Source organism: Gopherus flavomarginatus, chromosome 8, assembly GCF_025201925.1.
Source record: "Gopherus flavomarginatus isolate rGopFla2 chromosome 8, rGopFla2.mat.asm, whole genome shotgun sequence".
Classification (NCBI taxonomy): domain Eukaryota; kingdom Metazoa; phylum Chordata; order Testudines; family Testudinidae; genus Gopherus; species Gopherus flavomarginatus.
In genome coordinates this window covers 57,900,587-57,917,853 of record NC_066624.1, presented here as the reverse complement: position 1 = coordinate 57,917,853, position 17,267 = coordinate 57,900,587, and the positions used below count along the sequence as shown (strand labels likewise).

General features: G+C 44.3%; 1 protein-coding gene across 5 annotated transcripts in view; it reads left to right on the top strand.

Moving 5' to 3' along the window:
• HDLBP (high density lipoprotein binding protein) overlaps nt 1-17,267 on the top strand; it is a 112,913-nt gene that overhangs the window by 62,088 nt on the left and 33,558 nt on the right. For all 5 annotated transcript variants that reach the window (XM_050965356.1, XM_050965358.1, XM_050965357.1 and 2 more), the window contains 16 exons: nt 376-591; nt 2,352-2,558; nt 3,736-3,951; nt 4,803-5,009; nt 5,311-5,418; nt 6,096-6,200; nt 6,747-6,825; nt 7,547-7,686; nt 8,381-8,485; nt 8,672-8,785; nt 9,210-9,296; nt 9,460-9,591; nt 10,855-11,073; nt 12,192-12,413; nt 12,721-12,939; nt 16,982-17,120. In XM_050965356.1, coding sequence (XP_050821313.1) covers nt 376-591; nt 2,352-2,558; nt 3,736-3,951; nt 4,803-5,009; nt 5,311-5,418; nt 6,096-6,200; nt 6,747-6,825; nt 7,547-7,686; nt 8,381-8,485; nt 8,672-8,785; nt 9,210-9,296; nt 9,460-9,591; nt 10,855-11,073; nt 12,192-12,413; nt 12,721-12,939; nt 16,982-17,120 — 2,515 coding nt within the window. The remainder of the gene's footprint in view (nt 1-375; nt 592-2,351; nt 2,559-3,735; nt 3,952-4,802; nt 5,010-5,310; nt 5,419-6,095; nt 6,201-6,746; nt 6,826-7,546; nt 7,687-8,380; nt 8,486-8,671; nt 8,786-9,209; nt 9,297-9,459; nt 9,592-10,854; nt 11,074-12,191; nt 12,414-12,720; nt 12,940-16,981; nt 17,121-17,267) is intronic.

The window sequence follows — 17,267 nt, the reverse complement described above, 5'->3', positions numbered from 1 at the left end:
AAACGTGGAAAGGATATAAAAGCTCATGCTTCAGGGCTTAAGTTCATCTCTAACTAGGGTTGGGGTGTTAGTCTGTTCCCAGAAAGGTCTCATTCTATCCCACATCTGCCTGCTGTGGGGTTCTTGCACCTTCCTCTGAAAGCACGTAATGCTGACATGCAGAAGATTCCTGTGGCATAAATAAAACATCTTATTAAAACTGCCAAGAACTGATGGCTCAGCCTACTGCATGAGTATCTTAATTTTGTGAAGGGCAAAGATCCAGTGTAGTAACCCAACTTGTAGCCTAAGCAGTAGGGCTTGTCCATATAACTCAATAGCCTGTGTCACGCTGAATAGTCTGCCCTCTCCTCACCTGTTATATTTGTTGATCAGGTGTTTCATGTACCGCTGGAGGAAAGGAAATACAAGGACATGAACCAGTTTGGAGAAGGAGAGCAGGCCAAGATCTGCCTGGACATCATGCAGAAGACTGGAGCTCATCTGGAGCTTTCTCTTGCAAAGGACCAGGGCCTTTCGATCATGGTCTCTGGCAAGCTGGAAGCAGTCATGAAAGCTCGGAAGGAGATTGTCGCTCGGCTTCAGACACAGGTGAGTGTATCTAACTGTTCTCTTCTACTTGTCTTTGCTCCTCCAACAAGATGCCCTGCTGCTTGGAGGCCTCTGGGTGTGGGTGCTCATAAACTGAAGAGTTGTAATTAGATGACTAATCTAGTTTTGCCTTGCCTCTTTCAAAATGCACAAATGATGAATCGGGATGGAGACCAGGCTTGAAAGAGGGTTCAAAGCTAATTACAGGCCATGGTGTAAACTCCTCCCCAGGAAGATCCCTGCAACATCTGCTATACAAACAAGACATTGCACCTGGAGAGACTGCAGACCCCTCACAAGAAGCTGGTATTTCCTGGGAGATGGCTAACTGTTAGTGTAGTATATACATACAGATAAATGGGGGAGGTGAAGGAGAGGAGTTACTAGATAGTAATACAATCGGGGTTTCTGATGACATAGCTTACAAGTGGGATTTGAGTTACCAGAAACCCATAGATGCAATTGTTTTCTCCTCTTACTGCTGCATATTTTTATAATCTGTCTGAGGACAAAAGTATTATCAAGGCTTTCTATTTTTTAACATCTCTCAGCTCACTTTTGACTTGCCGTTAAGGTTTCTCAAATGCATTTGCAGCAGAGGCAGTTGCCATTGATAATAACACTAATGTACGCACCACAACAGTACCTTTCCACCCACACGTTGCACCCAACCAGATGGTAAACAATGATACAAGCTCTAGAATGGGGCACATCTGGGAGTTGCTGTAAGAGAGCACTTTTTGCTTGAATATAGCACATTTGGGGACATCAGGCTAAGGTTTCCTATCATGCTTGCACAGTGTCTTTGTCCACCCCTTCCTCATCACTGTATCTCTTGTTTTTAACCACACACACACAAAAAAAAACCAAAAAAAACGTAGCAGGCAGTAGAGTTGAAGCCTAAGTTGTTTATAGGCTACACCGCTAAGGTTTTTTGTGGTTTTTTTTTTTTTTTCTTTTTGCTCTGACTTTTTCGTGTGTGTAACTTTAAAGTCTTAATATACATGAACTGGCATCAAGAGATCCAATAGTATCATAAGCCACCAAGATAGCAAAAAGGTTAAAACGGAAGTGATGGGATATACAAGAGAAGGCAATATTCCCAAGCACATACCTAACCCTTAATGGCAGATTCAGAGAGTAGGTTCTGAAAAAGTAGCCTCTACAGTCCTGGGATGACACCAGGAACAGTGCCTTTTGCTAGTAGAGCACATGTTCAAACGTACCACTTCAGTAGTGAGCAAAGGTTACCATCTAATAGCTGTCTGCTCTCTGTGAAATATGTGGTCTTGATTGAATTCCTAATGAACAAGTGCCCACATGCTAAGGTCTTGGCAACCTTAGCAGCAGAGGCCAAAAGTCTGAATCAACACTTGCCCTTGAGGCAGTCTCTCTAAACTGTAGCTGCAGTATGAAGTTGCTTGTGCTGCTCGTTCCTATGGTGTATCCAGGGGACCTTGCCATCAGCAGCTAGGGGACTTCAGTCTCCAGAGCTTCCTTCTTGTATCTCATACAAGATCTAAATTAACTCAAAATACTGCTATTTGGGTGAGGAAAGCAATTAATCTTTCATTTTTGTTGGTAATAAGGCTCCACAGAGGGAAATAATCAGTGTCTTATTCCTGAGACAGAACATAGCCCTGGCTAAGGGGACTTGTCTTGTTCTGTAACACCATCCAAGTTAGTTGCCTCTCAGGGTCTTCTGTTTCTAACCATGACAGACGAGTACTCATTCCAGTGTTTTGGTTCCTGTGTTGCAGGCTTCAGCGACAGTTACCATTCCCAAGGAGCATCATCGCTTTGTCATTGGCAAGAATGGCGAGAAGCTGCAGGACCTGGAGCTCAAAACTGCAACCAAAATCCAGATCCCCCGCCCGGATGACCCCAGCAACCAGATCAAGATCACTGGCACCAAGGAAGGGATAGAGAAGGCCCGACACGAGATCCTGCTGATCTCCGCCGAGCAGGTATGTGAGTGGCACCTTCATCTTTCCTGCCTCCTGGGAACAGGTAGATAGATGTATGCTATCGCACAAGATGGTGCAGCCTCATTGTACAAAAGGACCATAGTTCAGTGGAGAGACAGTGTTGTGTTTGATGGTCAAAGTGCAGCTCTAGGAGTCAGGAGCCCTGGCTTCAAGCCGTGAGTGCCACTGGCTCCGTTCCTCCACCTTTCTGTTTCTACAAAGATGGGGTATTACCATTTTAAAATGTTATGAGATCCTTGGGTGAAAAATGCTATAGGTGCCAGGTGAAAGGAGGAGGGGTTTCATGGATGGGAATGTTGTCGTGATATAGGTCGGGGTAGGCAACCTATGGCACGTGTGCCGAAGGCGGCATACGAGCTGATTTTCAGTGGCACTCACACTGCCCAGGGCCTGGCCACCGGTCCGGGGGGCTCTGCATTTTAATTTTAAAGGAAGCTTCTTAAACATTTTAAAAACCTTATTTACTTTATATACAACAATAGTTTAGTTATACTTATAGAAAGAGCCCTTCTGAAAACGTTAAAATGTATGACTGGCACGCGAGACCTTAAATTTAGAGTGAATAAATGAAGACTCAGCCCAGCACTTCTGAAAGGTTGCCGACCCCTGATAGAGGTAGTAAGACTCTTACAGAAGCTGAAGATTTAAAGCAGGGGTCAGCAACCTTTCAGAAGTGGTGCACCGAGTCTTCATTTATTCACTCTAATTTAAGGTTTTGCGTGCCAGTCATACATTTTAACATTTTCAGAAGGTTTCTCTTTATAAGTCTATAATATATAACTCAACTATTGTTGTATATAAAGTAAATAAGGTTTTTAAAATGTTTAAGAAGCTTCCTTTTAAAATTAAATTAAAATGCAGAGCCCCCCAGACCGGTGGACAGGACCTGGGCAGTGTGAGTGTCACTGAAAATCAGTTCCCGTGCTGCCTTTGGCACGTGTGCCGTAGGTTGCCTACCCCTGATTTAAGGGGTAGATTTTAAAAGGATTATGAACACAAGGGATACTTTTATCCAGGAGTATAGGGCACTCTTGTAGAGAGGTAAGAAGTCATACTTGAGAACTCTGCTCTCCAGAGTGGGGACTTTCCAGACACTTTACCTACAACATACCCATGAAGCTCTGTGAATAATCTGGCTTGTTTTGCCTTTGTGAAGGATAAGCGTGCAGTGGAGAGACTGGATGTGGATAAAGTGTACCATCCCTTCATTGCTGGCCCTTTCAACAAGCTGGTGAGTGAGATCATGCAGGAGACAGGGACGCGCATCAACATTCCACCACCCAGCGTCAACAAGACCGAGATAGTCTTCACAGGTGAAAAGGAGCAGCTGGCCCAAGCTGTAGCTCGTATTAAGAAGATCTATGAGGAGAAGGTATGGGTGCTCTAGAGAGAATCTCTCACATTCATAGCTGCCTCTTCCTCCCTATGTTATGTTACCCACCATATTCTCCTCTTGTTTACCCCTTTTTGTTACCCTTCCCAAAAAATGTTTTATGTCTGTTGGATCTGTTCAGCCATGTGCCCATCTGCTGTTGGAGAAAAGTAGGTCTCGTGGTGGTGTGAGGTATTGAATGTTCAGCTTCTAAAATTTCTTCTGTGGTCAGCCTGCCACAAGGAGTTGCATCTGATTTGAGTTTATTTAAAAAACAAAAAAAAATCCCAAAACTGAGGGAATGAGGAGTTTCAGGACAAATGGGGCTTGGAGACTAGCTGGCTTGTTACGATAGCTGCAGAGTACATGTCTCTCCTGTTAATTTTCCATTAGCTGCTATTGACATTCCAGCTATGAATTGCAGGACTGCTCCCCCATGGCTGAGGCTGAGTACTTAACCTTTGCTGAAATCCCTATTGTATAACTCATGTACTTATTGCAGTCTGGGTATCACCTTGAGAACACAATTGGGAATCAGGGTAGGTACGATATACATATGTGCATGCATGTATGGCTGTCCTTGCTCCAGAGAGTTTACAATCTAATAGCAGATGGCATGCTTTACTTCAAAATCCTTATAAGCACCGCATTTGATCATAGATCCCAGCAAGAGCCCAACTTTAAATTTTATTATTTTTTTTTAATTGTCTTGGATTACTCTGCAACTGGTTCATTCTTTCTTCCTTAACCTGCTCCTTTCTGGGCAAAGAGTTTTACTATATCTGGTGGCATCCCCCCTTTTCTTTCCCTGCCACTTGTGATTGATGCCCTCACACCTCTTCCCCACACAGAAAAAAAAGACTACGACCATTGCAGTGGAGGTGAAAAAGTCCCAGCACAAATATGTCATCGGCCCCAAGGGGAATTCCCTGCAGGAGATCCTGGAGAAAACTGGAGTCTCAGTCGAGATCCCACCCACTGACAGCAGCTCTGAGACGGTGATACTGCGTGGCGAGCCTGAAAAACTTGGGCAGGCATTGACTGAAGTCTATGCCAAGGTAATGCAAAATAGCATGTCAGCTTAAGTTGCCAAGTGATGTCTTTTAGATGGGGGGGGGGCCCAACCCATAAGCAACTTTCTGCACTACTCTGGCTAAAAGGCATAAATTTGAATGGATCCCCAAGCATCTAGAGGCCATGAGCATCTCCATTGTGCTCTTCTATATCGATTAGCTAACTTGAGAACTCTGCACTAACAAGGCTAGTGCTGAGATGCAAGCTTCAATAGCCCTTGAATGGTGGGTATATTGTGATGTCCCTTCATAGTCATTCACGTTCATAGTCTTTCCTCTTCCCTAGGCTAACAGCTTCACCGTCTCCTCAGTCTCTGCCCCCTCTTGGCTTCACCGTTTCATCATTGGAAAGAAGGGACAAAATCTGGCCAAAATCACTCAGCAGATGCCAAAGGTATAGATAGTTTATGGCAGCCTCACCCACTCCACTCAACTCCTTTCTCTTTCCTTAGAGAGATGATCTCTGCTCTTTCTCTCCAAACCTCTCAAAAGATGTTTAGATTTCTGGTAAATACTATAGGAATGTCGCTAGAAATGGATGGGAATGGAGAAGAGAGCATCCTTTACAAGATGCTCTTGCAGTTGGGATCAGTAATACCACTTTTCCCTTCAGAATATCTCCATTTTATATAGGTTCAAATAATCAATAAGACAGGCTGAACTCTTCATATGAAAGTTTGTGCAATTCTTATTAAACAACCGCTAGATGTAGTAATTGCATCTCTGTATGGTGCTGTTCAAAGGGTCAGTAAGCTGGTGTGTTCATTTGGTTTTTTTTTTTCACCATCTGTAAAATGGAGATCATAGGTGGAGTGAGGTGCCCAAAGTCACTATGGGAGTCAGGAGTAGAACCCAGGGCACCTGCTCTAGACACTCAACCATGTGGCCTTTGATATAGGTGGTTGTCGCTTCATAAAAATAAGCAAAGGATAACATGCAACTTATGTGCTCCCTAAGTGGAAGAGAAACAAAGCCCTCAGCAGCAGAGATGGATGGCTTTGTCATGGCCAGCAGCATTGATTTGGGTTACACGTCTTGAAGCTCTTACGGCATTCCTTGTCTTGTTTAAAGGTTCATATCGAGTTCACTGAAGGGGAAGATAAAATCACCCTTGAGGGACCAACAGAGGACGTGAATGTGGCTCAGGAACAGATTGAGGTCATGGTCAAGGATCTGGTGAGTTGGCATGTTGTAGCTTCAGTGGGGTAAGGCTCTGAACTATTGTAAAAGTAAGAATGTGGAGATGGCAGTAACAAGAAACAAGGGCTAACTTGCATATCCTCTTTTATAAACATTATACCCCCAGATGAGGGACAGGGATTTGACAAAAAGCAGGCCGTCTAGACACGTACAATGAGCTGAAATTAAAGCATTCATCATGAAGCATCCTCTGTCTCTCTGACCCTCAGTAATTTGCCTTATGACTTATTAAGAGAGGGAGTGGTGTTGATGCAATACAAGAAGACTCTTCCAGGTGGTGGTAGCTGCACAAGAGAAGGCTTTCACTTTAGGACTGGTGAGATTGCATGGGGGCTTAGTGTTTCACACACTGGACATTACTAGTACAGACCAGAGTAACTTGATGATGCTGTTCAACTCAGCAGCAGTAGGAATGTTTGTGGTTAGTTGTCAAAGGACTAGCATTGATATTCAATTATTATGGACAACAGATACAAGAACTAGTACTCTGCAGTCTGCCTAACCCTGCACTGCTCTTTGCAGATCAACCGGATGGATTATGTGGAGATCAATGTTGACCACAAGTTTCACCGACACCTCATTGGGAAGAATGGAGCCAATAGTGAGTGAGATGCCTTTTTATGGGCAATGTAATATACTCTGACAGCTGTATTTTATCCATCTCCTTAATCTCCATTAGACAGTGGCTGAATTTCCATGAGCAGTGTTAATATCACATGTTGTCTTTACACTGATCAGCAGCTTCTCAAAAGGGCTATTTGCTCAAGGAACATTAGATGAGGAGCAAACTACTAGACTTATTTTAACTCTTGAAGTTGTCCTGGAGGATTATATGGGTGTGAAACCTCTTCATCCAAGATGAGGGGCCTCCCTCCAGATCAGGGTGGAGAGTTAACTCAAGAGGACAGGTTTAACTAGTAGAAAAAATTATCTGTAAAGATGGACGTGGAGGGTAGACTCTTAAGTTCATGCCTATTTGTGCCTGCAGAAGGAACATCTGATTAAAGTTGTTCCAGGAATAAAAGTGGCAGATGCTGCATTCCTTGTATCTGTAGAGACTGTGCAGCCTATTCTTGTAGGTTCTATTGTACAATAGAAAATCCTGTTTTTGCTGAGCTCCCAGGTGGAAAAGCTTTACCTCACTACCTCTTTTTAAAAATCCCCCTCTTCTCCTTCCCCCCTACTCTCTTTTGGAGAGGCTGGCCTAGGGTTCAGGTAATCCCTATATAAGAGAGCTGCTGTAATGACACCACCTTGATTCCAGTCTTGCACTGGTAGGTGTGACAGAATGGATGAGTTTCAGCAGAATCCTTGTCTTGCAGTTAACAGGATCAAGGACCAGTACAAGGTATCTGTGCGTATCCCTCCAGACAATGAGAAGAGCAACCTGATCAGAATTGAAGGAGACCCTCAAGGTGTCCACCAGGCCAAGAAAGAGCTGCTGGAACTTGCTTCACGTATGGTGAGCAAGAAAGCACCACGGAATTGACTTTGACTAACAGAGACCTCATTGGCAATGTGTCTATACCAGGGGTCGGCAACCTCTGGCATGCGACTCGCCAGGATAAGCATCCTGGCAGGCCGGGCTAGTTCGTTTACCTGCCACATTGGCAGGTTCAGCGGACCACGGCTCCCACTGGCCGTGGTTCGCTGTCCTGGGCCAATGGGGGTGGTGGGAAGCAACATGGGTGAGGGATGTGCTGGCCGCGGCTTCCTGCCTCTCCCATTGGCCTCGGATGGCAAACCGTGGCCAGTGGGAGCTGCAATTGGCCGAACCTGCTGACACGGCAGATAAACAAACTGGCCCGGCCAACCAGAGTGCTTACCCTGGCGAGCCGCGTGCCAGAGGTTGCCAACCCCGGTCTATACCGTTTCTTATGACTACTTCTGGAATTAGAGCAAAGGTGGCCTTTCCCCACAACCAGCACTTGTATACCATACTGTACTCTTGCTGGAAGCAGAATAAATTTAATGTCTGTCTATGGGTCTTTGAGTCTACTTTTCAGCTTTAGGGAAAAGTAACTCATCTTCTATGCTAGACTAGCGCTATCTGAAAGACGTAACTGCCTGATCAATTGCCATTCAGCAAAATGAAGTAAATAAAGGGCATGGAACTCATCCTGATGAAAACATAATTTTCATCTATATGTTCTCAGGAAAACGAACGTACCAAGGACCTAATTATTGAGCAGAGATTCCATCGAACCATCATTGGGCAGAAGGGTGAGCGGATCCGGGAAATCAGAGATAAATTCCCAGAGGTAAGGCTTCTCCTAGCAAGCTGCAATTTGCAATCTGTGTGTGACTCTGTCCCTCCTTAGCAAGAATGTTCTTTAACTCACAGACCCTTTCTACTGAAGGGTTACTGATTCTTGGGACAGAGGAATTGTGCTGTGCTATGCCAATCACACCTTTGCATGTTACGTGATTCTGCTGTTATCTTGCAGGTTATCATCAACTTCCCAGACCCAGCACACAAGAGCGACATTGTCCAACTTAGAGGACCCAAGAACGAGGTGGAAAAATGCACAAAGTACATGCAGAAGATGGTGGCAGACTTGGTATGATAGCTTCCTGTGTTGTCTTCTCCACCTCTCAGTCTTTAGTTTTGGGACAGAGGATAACTCTGTGCTACCATCACACTTGAGCTTTGTCTGAAACCTTGGAATGTACAGCAGATGGGTTAGACACCTGCATTGTGCTGATGTTTAGTAATGAAGGGACAGCTCTTCCCCTTCTCACTCGGTTATCCTGGAGCTACTGGATCACCTCCCAAACCATAGCTTCAGTCTGTTTTGAGTTAATTTACTTTTCTGACCTTCTCTCATCAGCAGTCAGGCATCTTCTAGGCAGAATGGTAAACAGAGGATCTTTTCCAGGTGTTTTAAGAAATCCTAACAGAAACAGAAAGGGTGAGGCATGACCAAGCTTGTTGGTGTGACGTCATCTCCTCAGCTAATTAATTCTATTCTTTCTCTTTGTAAGGTTGAAAACAGCTTTTCTATTTCTGTTCCCATCTTCAAACAATTCCACAAGAACATCATTGGGAAAGGAGGTGCCAACATCAAAAAGGTGACATTGCCCTCAAATGTTCTACAAAGTTCCTTTGTTCTCTCTGCCTTCAACTACCTTTCACTCATCAATCCCACCTGTTTGGTGGTGAAGTAAAACTTAACTTTCCAGAACTTCCTCCTGCATTCTCAACCTCAAACATGTATTTTGTTTCTTACTGCAGATCCGTGAGGAAAGCAACACCAAGATTGATCTCCCAGCAGAGAACAGCAACTCGGAGACAATCATCATCACTGGCAAGAGAGCAAATTGTGAAGCCGCTCGCCACCGAATTCTCTCCATCCAAAAAGAGCTGGTAACAAGAACTGGTTAATTTAAGTACCAGAGGGGTAGCCGTGTTAGTCTGGATCTGTAAAAGCAGCAGAGAGTCCTGTGGCACCTTATAGACTAACAGACGTTTTGGAGCATCCGATGAAGTGGGCATTCACCCACAAAAGCTCATGCTCCAAAACGTCTTGTTAGTCTATAAGGTGCCACAGGACTCTTTCTTTGCTGGTTAATTTAAGGTGTTATAAATGGAGCACAGAGGCCTGACAAAACATAGGTGACTTGATGTCACCTTTAAATACACAAAAACGATGCAAACTAATTATACAGGAGGTAGTTAAACTTAAAGAATCCAGACTCTTATGTGTTGAGTTCATGGCTTGAATGTTAGCATGCTTAAGATCAAACTGCCCAGCTTCTCAGCAAAAGATACTTATGGTCCTTTCCCAAGAGGTTCTTGTCTTTTATGCCTAATTGTCTTGGCAGTTTCTTTAGTCAGGCCTCCGTATCCAACTTGCTAGGTTGCAAATCCTGAGAGCTGATACTAAAAATGCCGTATTAAAGACAGCTGAAATCAGGAAACTTTAAAAAAAACTTTTTTGTTCAGATTCTGAATGTTTACAGTGCTAGCAACTGAACTGCTTAATAGAATAATGTTTAATACAGAGGTTGCTTTAATTTGAGACCAATCTCCCTCAGATAATTGAGGACCACCAAATTTGAACTGTGTCCTCAAAACATAGCAAGCTTTGTCAGGTCACCAAAGTAGGCAAAGAAATCTACATACCTAATCCTGAGAACATCTAGGAAAGACAAGTCCAGGATACAATTTCCAGTGTTATGTATTGCAGCCACTTGTCTCCCTGTGGAGGTTTTCATGAAAGCAGCCAATACTTCTGACCAGAATCTTTTTGAATATACATTATTCATTTTTCTTTTTTAGTAGATGATGATGCTTCTTTCAGCTCTTCTTTGTGCCCAAATGGTAACAGTGCCACGTGGGGGGTGTATATAATACTTTTCCCAGTGCCAGTTACTGTGCTGGTAAACTGGCATGTGCTGGCACATCCAGCTGCTGCTTGGCAGATATTCCAGATCCTCTGCTCAGATTTTGTTTTTTAATAAGCGGTTGTGTGGTCATCTCCCAGTACTGAAATCCCAATAATCTCAGTATTCTGATATCAGCAGAAAAGGAACACACTGCCTGGGACTGCTTCCTCCTTACCTCAACAGTCTCCTCCCAACAGCTTGCCATACAATCCAACCTTAATGCCCTGGCTCCTTCTCCTAGGCTGACATCACAGAGGTTGAGGTCTCCATCCCCTCAAAGCTCCACAACTCCCTCATCGGTGCCAAAGGTCGCTTCATTCGCTCGATCATGGAGGAGTGTGGTGGGGTCCACATCCACTTTCCCACAGAGGGCTCTGGCAGCGATACAGTCACCATCAGGGGCCCTGCTCAGGATGTGGAGAAAGCCAAGAAACAGTTGCTGCACCTGGCAGAGGAGAAGGTGAGCCCTGCAAATAAGTAGAAGGATCAGATCCAACCAGTCTCTTCTCCCTTAATGTATGATCAATCCTCCACTGTGTGCCTTACCACAAGGAGGTGCTGGGTGAGGTGAATAATATAAGAGGGGCCCTGTCATTTGGGTCATTATACTCATACTGTAAACGCAGTCGGAACGCTGGTACCACCACTCCCAAGACAAGAGGCCATAATCCTGGTGGTTTTTGAATTAGTAAAAGAACTAGCTCTTTTTTGCCAGCAAAGTGACTTAACCTCTTTGTTTGGTTTGCCCTTTGCTCAAATGCTTCTTTGAGTCAGGATGAAAAAGCAGAAATGTTGTCTCTTCCAGCCCTCTCCCCCCCCCCGCCTCCCACTTGGAATTGAAACACACTGATGTGACCAGAGTTAGTTAAACTCAGAGAGAGGCAACTTTCCTTCACTCCTCCCTCCTTTGTGGCCTTAGCCCATGTCTGCAGATTCCAAATGAGTGGCATTATATTTTCACATGCCTTGATATAATTACAGATGTAATTAGGGTCTCAAGTTACAGGACATTACTCTAAGATGCATGACTGGCCACTTTATTTATTTATTGGCAAAACTTTCACCAGGCAGCCATTTCCAGGAAAGTGCTGTGTACTGTCATGTTATGGGCTAGAAACACAGGTGCAGTAAGCCTGCATAGCTGGCCAGTGGCGTGAAACTGGCTTATCCTGCTATGGGTCTGGCCCATCTTGTGAATGAACAGTTCTCTGGCTCACTTGGTCCTGCTCCTGACTGCTCTGAGTACCATTTTAATCCTGCTGCATTCTTACTGGATTGCGTTGTGGCATATCAGAAGTAAGGTGACATCCTCCCAAATGCAAGTTCTCCTGGTGCAAACATTCTGATGCCTAGAGAACATGAAGTAACATCTCTGATCTTGCAGATATCAGAATGCTTCTAGTTTGCTTTTACTTTGAAATATTGGATTTCTAGGCTGTAACACTAGTCACGCTTAGCCAAATGTGCATGTGCACAAACTTATTCCACAAGTTTCTCCATATATTCTGATGGTGAAATAATTGTGTTTGCATGTACTCATTTGTGCTTTGTTCTTTTGGGGGGGCTGACCTCCATTAGCAAACTAAGAGTTACACAGTGGACCTTCGTGCCAAGCCGGAGTACCACAAATTCCTGATTGGCAAAGGTGGTGGCAATATCCGCAAGGTGCGTGATAACACAGGGGCCCGCATCATCTTCCCAACCTCTGAAGACAAAGATCAGGAGCTGATTACCATCATGGGGACTGAGGGGGCTGTCAAGGAGGCTCAGAAGGAGTTGGAGGCACTCATCAAGAACCTGGTAAGGGAGGCTTCCTCCATTCACTTCTGTCTTTCTATCCACATTTCCCATGTGTGTTTCTCTGCAGCATAGGTGGTAGCAGGTGCTAACTTGTCAGTTGGGAGGAACTGCTTGGCCTGGATATGGATGACATGTCTATTTGAGAGGCCCTGGTAGGGCTCAGGAATTAAGATATGCATGTTTATCATTAGAGATGTGGGTTGTGCTCACTGTAGAGGCGTTTCCCATGTGAGCTATGAAAGATTTTTCTAATCCAGAAGTAGAGTGCAATGAATAAACACCACTGTGTAATGTCTCCTTTCCACAGGATAATGTGGTTGAAGACTCCATGCTGGTGGACCCCAAGCACCACCGACACTTTGTAATCCGGAGAGGGCAGGTTCTCCGTGAGATTGCTGATGAATACGGCGGTGTGATGGTCAGTTTCCCCCGCTCTGGCACCCAGAGTGACAAGGTCACCCTCAAGGGAGCAAAGGACTGTGTGGAGGCAGCCAAGAAACGCATCCTGGAGATCATTGAGGACCTGGTGTGTGTCCCAGCAGGCTTGTTTTAATAAGAAGCAGCCATTTCTTACGTGTGTCACAAGTCCCTTTTCTGTACCACCCCTCCTCCCCCCAAAAAATCCCCTGCTCCATGTAATGTGGAGGGTCCTGTTTTTGCCTAGTCTCTGACCTGAGGAACCTGGGGCCCGTGTGACCTGCCATAGTGTATCTGGCACTCTGAGCCTGGGTCAGAATCTAGGAATCTCCAGGATAACTCCCTAATTAGATCCTAGCCTAGGAAACGTGCCTGGCCTCCCCAACGGTCTGGCTGGGAGGAGATATACATCTGCTCTTGGCCTTCCCCTAGCCAGCTCTTTGGGGTGGCAGTTTCTTCTTGGCTAAGACTCTGCTGTGTTTCCTGTGCACTTCAATTCCTTAATGCCTATGAGTCCTCCTCCGCCCAAGGTCCCTGCCTCCCCTCTCATTGTAGGAGCAGAAGGGTGGTGGTTAGGGGTTCCTAATTCTCTTCTAGGTCTCTTTCTGGCTTGCTCTGTTCAGCCCTTTGGTGTCCTGGGGGAGGTGAGGAGCTGTACTTTCAACACTGTCTTATTAAAAAGTAGCTTTCACTTGCTCCCGACTCTGGCACATACTGATCTGGAAGATGGTGCACAAAGCACTTCAGGCAATGGGTGCTAACTTTCGGGTTCCTAGCTCACGAATTGGCACCAGACTCATAGACTCATAGGTCAGAAGGGACCAATCTGATCATCCAGTCTGACCTCCTGCACAAGGCAGGCCACAGAACCCCACCCATCCAATTTTATAACAACCCCTATCCCAGGACCGAGTTATTGAAATCCTCAAAAATGGTTTGAAGACCTCAAGCTGCAGAGAAACCACCAGCAAGCGACCCGTGCCCCACGCTGCAGGGGAAGGCGAAAAACCTCCAGGGCACCTGCCAATCCGCCCTGGAGGAAAATTCCTTCCCGACCCCAAATATGGCGATCAGCTAAACCCTGAGCATGTGGGCAAGAATCACCAGCTAGCACCCAAGAAGGAATTCTCTGCAGCAACTCAGTACCCATCGCATCCAACATCTCCCCGCAGACCATTGAGCAGACCTGTCTGGTGGTAATTCAAGATCAATTGCCCAAATTAACGATCCTATCATAACATCCCCTCCATATACTTATCAAGCTTTGTCTTAAAGCCAGGAAAGTCTTTTGCCCCTACTACTTCCCTCGGAAGGCTATTCCAGAACTTCACTCCCCTAATGGTCAGAAACCTTCGTCTAATTTCAAGTCTAAACTTCCTAATATCCAGTTTATACCCATTCGTCCTCTTGCCTACATTAGTACTAAACTTAAATAATTCCTCTCCCTCCCTAACGTTAACCCCCTTGATATATTTATATAGAGCGAGCATATCCCCCCTCAGCCTTCTTTTGGCCAGGCTAAACAAGCCAAGCTCTTTGAGTCTCCTTTCATAAGGCAGTTTTTCCATTCTTCGGATCATCCTTGTAGCCCGTCTCTGAACCTGTTCCAGTTTGAATTCATCCTTCTTGAACATGGGACACCAGAACTGCACACAGTATTCCAGATGGGGTCTCACCAACGCCTTATATAACGGTACTAACACCTCCTTATCCTTGCAGGAAATACCCTGCCTGATGCATCCCAAAATCGCATTTGCTTTTTTAACAGCCGTATCACATTGGCGACTCATAGTCATCCTGCTATCAACCAGTACCCCAAGGTCCTTCTCCTCCTCCGTCACTTCCAACTGATGCGCCCCCAACGTATATCCAAAATTCTTATTATTAATTCCTAAATGCATGACCTTGCACTTTTCACTGTTGTATTTCATCCTATTTCTATTACTCCAGTTTACAAGGTGGTTCAGACCTTCCTGAATAGTATCCCTGTCCTTCTCCGTGTTAGCAATACCCCCCAGCTTCGTGTCATCCGCAAACTTTATTAGCACATTCCCGCTCTTTGTGCCAGTCCTCCCAAGGGTGGCTCTTACAACTCACCAGCAGTGAAGTGCCTGTGCTCTTGTCTATGCCTCCATAACAAGCTGTTACCCACGCTCCCTTCCCCCCTGAAGAGCCTTGTGAGAGAGAAGTATGCGCATGGGAATGGAGTTCTCGTCTGTGGCCCTTAGTTAGGTGTGGGGTAGCTTTTGGAGGACAGGCTGCCTTTTGTTTCTTGGGCGCGGAGGTACGAGGGATTCTGGAAATGTGTTGGACAGAATAATTGTTGCTCTGTCCCAACTAGGGCGGTTGATTTATCACATTTAACTCACATGATAAACTCAAAAAAATTGTGACTAATTGCAGTTTTAATCGCACTGTTAAACAAGAGATTACCAAATCAAATTTATTAAATATTTTGGATGGTTTTTCTACATTTTTTATATATATATATATATATATATATATATATATATATATATATATATATATATATATATATATATAATATCTCTTGTATTCTGTGTTGTAATTGAAATCAAAGTGTGTATATTGATTACGAATATTTGCACTGTAAAATGATAAACAAAAGAAATAGTATTTTTTCAATTCACCCCATACAAGTACTGTGGTGCAATCTTTGTCCTGAAAGTGCAACTTACAAATGTAGACTTATTTTTTTTATTTTTTTTTGGTTGCATAACTGCACTCAAAACCAAAACAGTGTAAAACTTCAGAGGCTACAAATCCACTCAGTCCTAATTCTTGTTCAGCCAATTGCTAAGACAAACAAGGTTGTTTACATTTTCAGGAGATAATGCTGCCCTCTTCTTATTTACAATGTCACCAGAAACTGAGAACAGGCATTTTCATGGCACTTTTGTAGCCAGCATTACAAGGTATTTACGTGCCAGATGGGCATACAAATGTTTAGCCTCTTCATGCTTTGGCCACCATTTAAGAAGACGTGCTTCCATGCTGATGACGCTTGTTGAAAAAAAATAATTTTGTTAATTAAATTTGTGACTTAACTCCTTAGGGGAGAATTGTATGTCCCCTGATCTATTTTACTCTCATTCTGCCATATATTTCATGTTATAGCAGTCTCGGATGATGATCCTGCGCGTTTTCCTTTTAAGGCCATTTTCACTGCAGATTTGACAAATCTACAAATCTCACATTGGTACCTTTGCAAAGATAGCTACAGCACTCGACCCAAGATTTAAGAATCTGAAGTGCCTTCCAAAGTCTGAGCAGAACTAGGTATGGAGCATGCTTTCAGAAGTCTTAAAAAGCAGCACTCCGATACGGAAACTACAGAACCCGAACCACCAAAAAAGAATCAGTCTTCTGCTGGTGGTCTCTAACTCAGATAATGAAAATAAACATGCGTTGGTCCGCATGGCTTTGGATGGTTTTCAAGCAAAACTCGTCATCAACATGGATGCATGCCCCCTGGAATGGTAGTTGAAGCATGCACATCTAGCACATAAATATCTTGTGACGCCGGTTACAACAGGGCCATGAGAATACCTGTCCTCACTTTCAGGTAACATTGTAAACAAGAAGCAGGCAGCAATATCTCCTGAAAACGTAAACAAACTTGTTTGTCTGACGGATTGGCTGAACAAGAACTAGGACTGAGTGGACTTGCAAGCTCTAAAATTTTACTATGTTTGAATTCAGTATTTTTGTACATAATTCTATATTTGTAAGTTCAGCTTTGATGGTAGAGATTGCATTAAAGTACTTTGTATGAGGTGAATTGAAAAATACTATTGTCTTTTTACAGTGCAAACACTTGTAATCAAAAATAAAGTGAGCACTGTACACTTTGTATTCTGTGCTATAACGGAAATCAATATATTTGAAAATATAGAAAACATCCAAAAATATTTTAAATAAAAGGTATTCTGTTATTAACAGTGTGCTTGACAGCCCTAGTCCCAACCTTTTGGCTCCACTCTGCTCCCTTCCTGCCTATAACACATGTGACTATATGAACTTGCTATGATGACAAATCTTTGAGACTCACATCTTGATCAAGTGGGAGGGAGTGCGTGACAACAGGTGTCACCTGAATAATTCACCTGCTTTCTCTGTTAAACATGCAGGAAGCTCAGGTGACAATAGAGTGCACCATCCCCCAGAAGTTTCACCGCTCCATCATGGGCCCCAAAGGTTCCCGAATTCAGCAGATCACCCGTGACTACGGTGTTCAGATCAAATTCCCCGACAGGGAGGAGAACCCAGGTATGATGCTTTGAGAACTCTACTTCACTGGAAGCTGAGGCTGTAAGAGTGGCTGCTCCCTAATTCTATGTTGCATGGGTGCTCTGAGCTACCCAGATGGCTGGGGGTTGTGCTGCTGCTTTGGAGGGAACCCAAGTCATGCAGTTT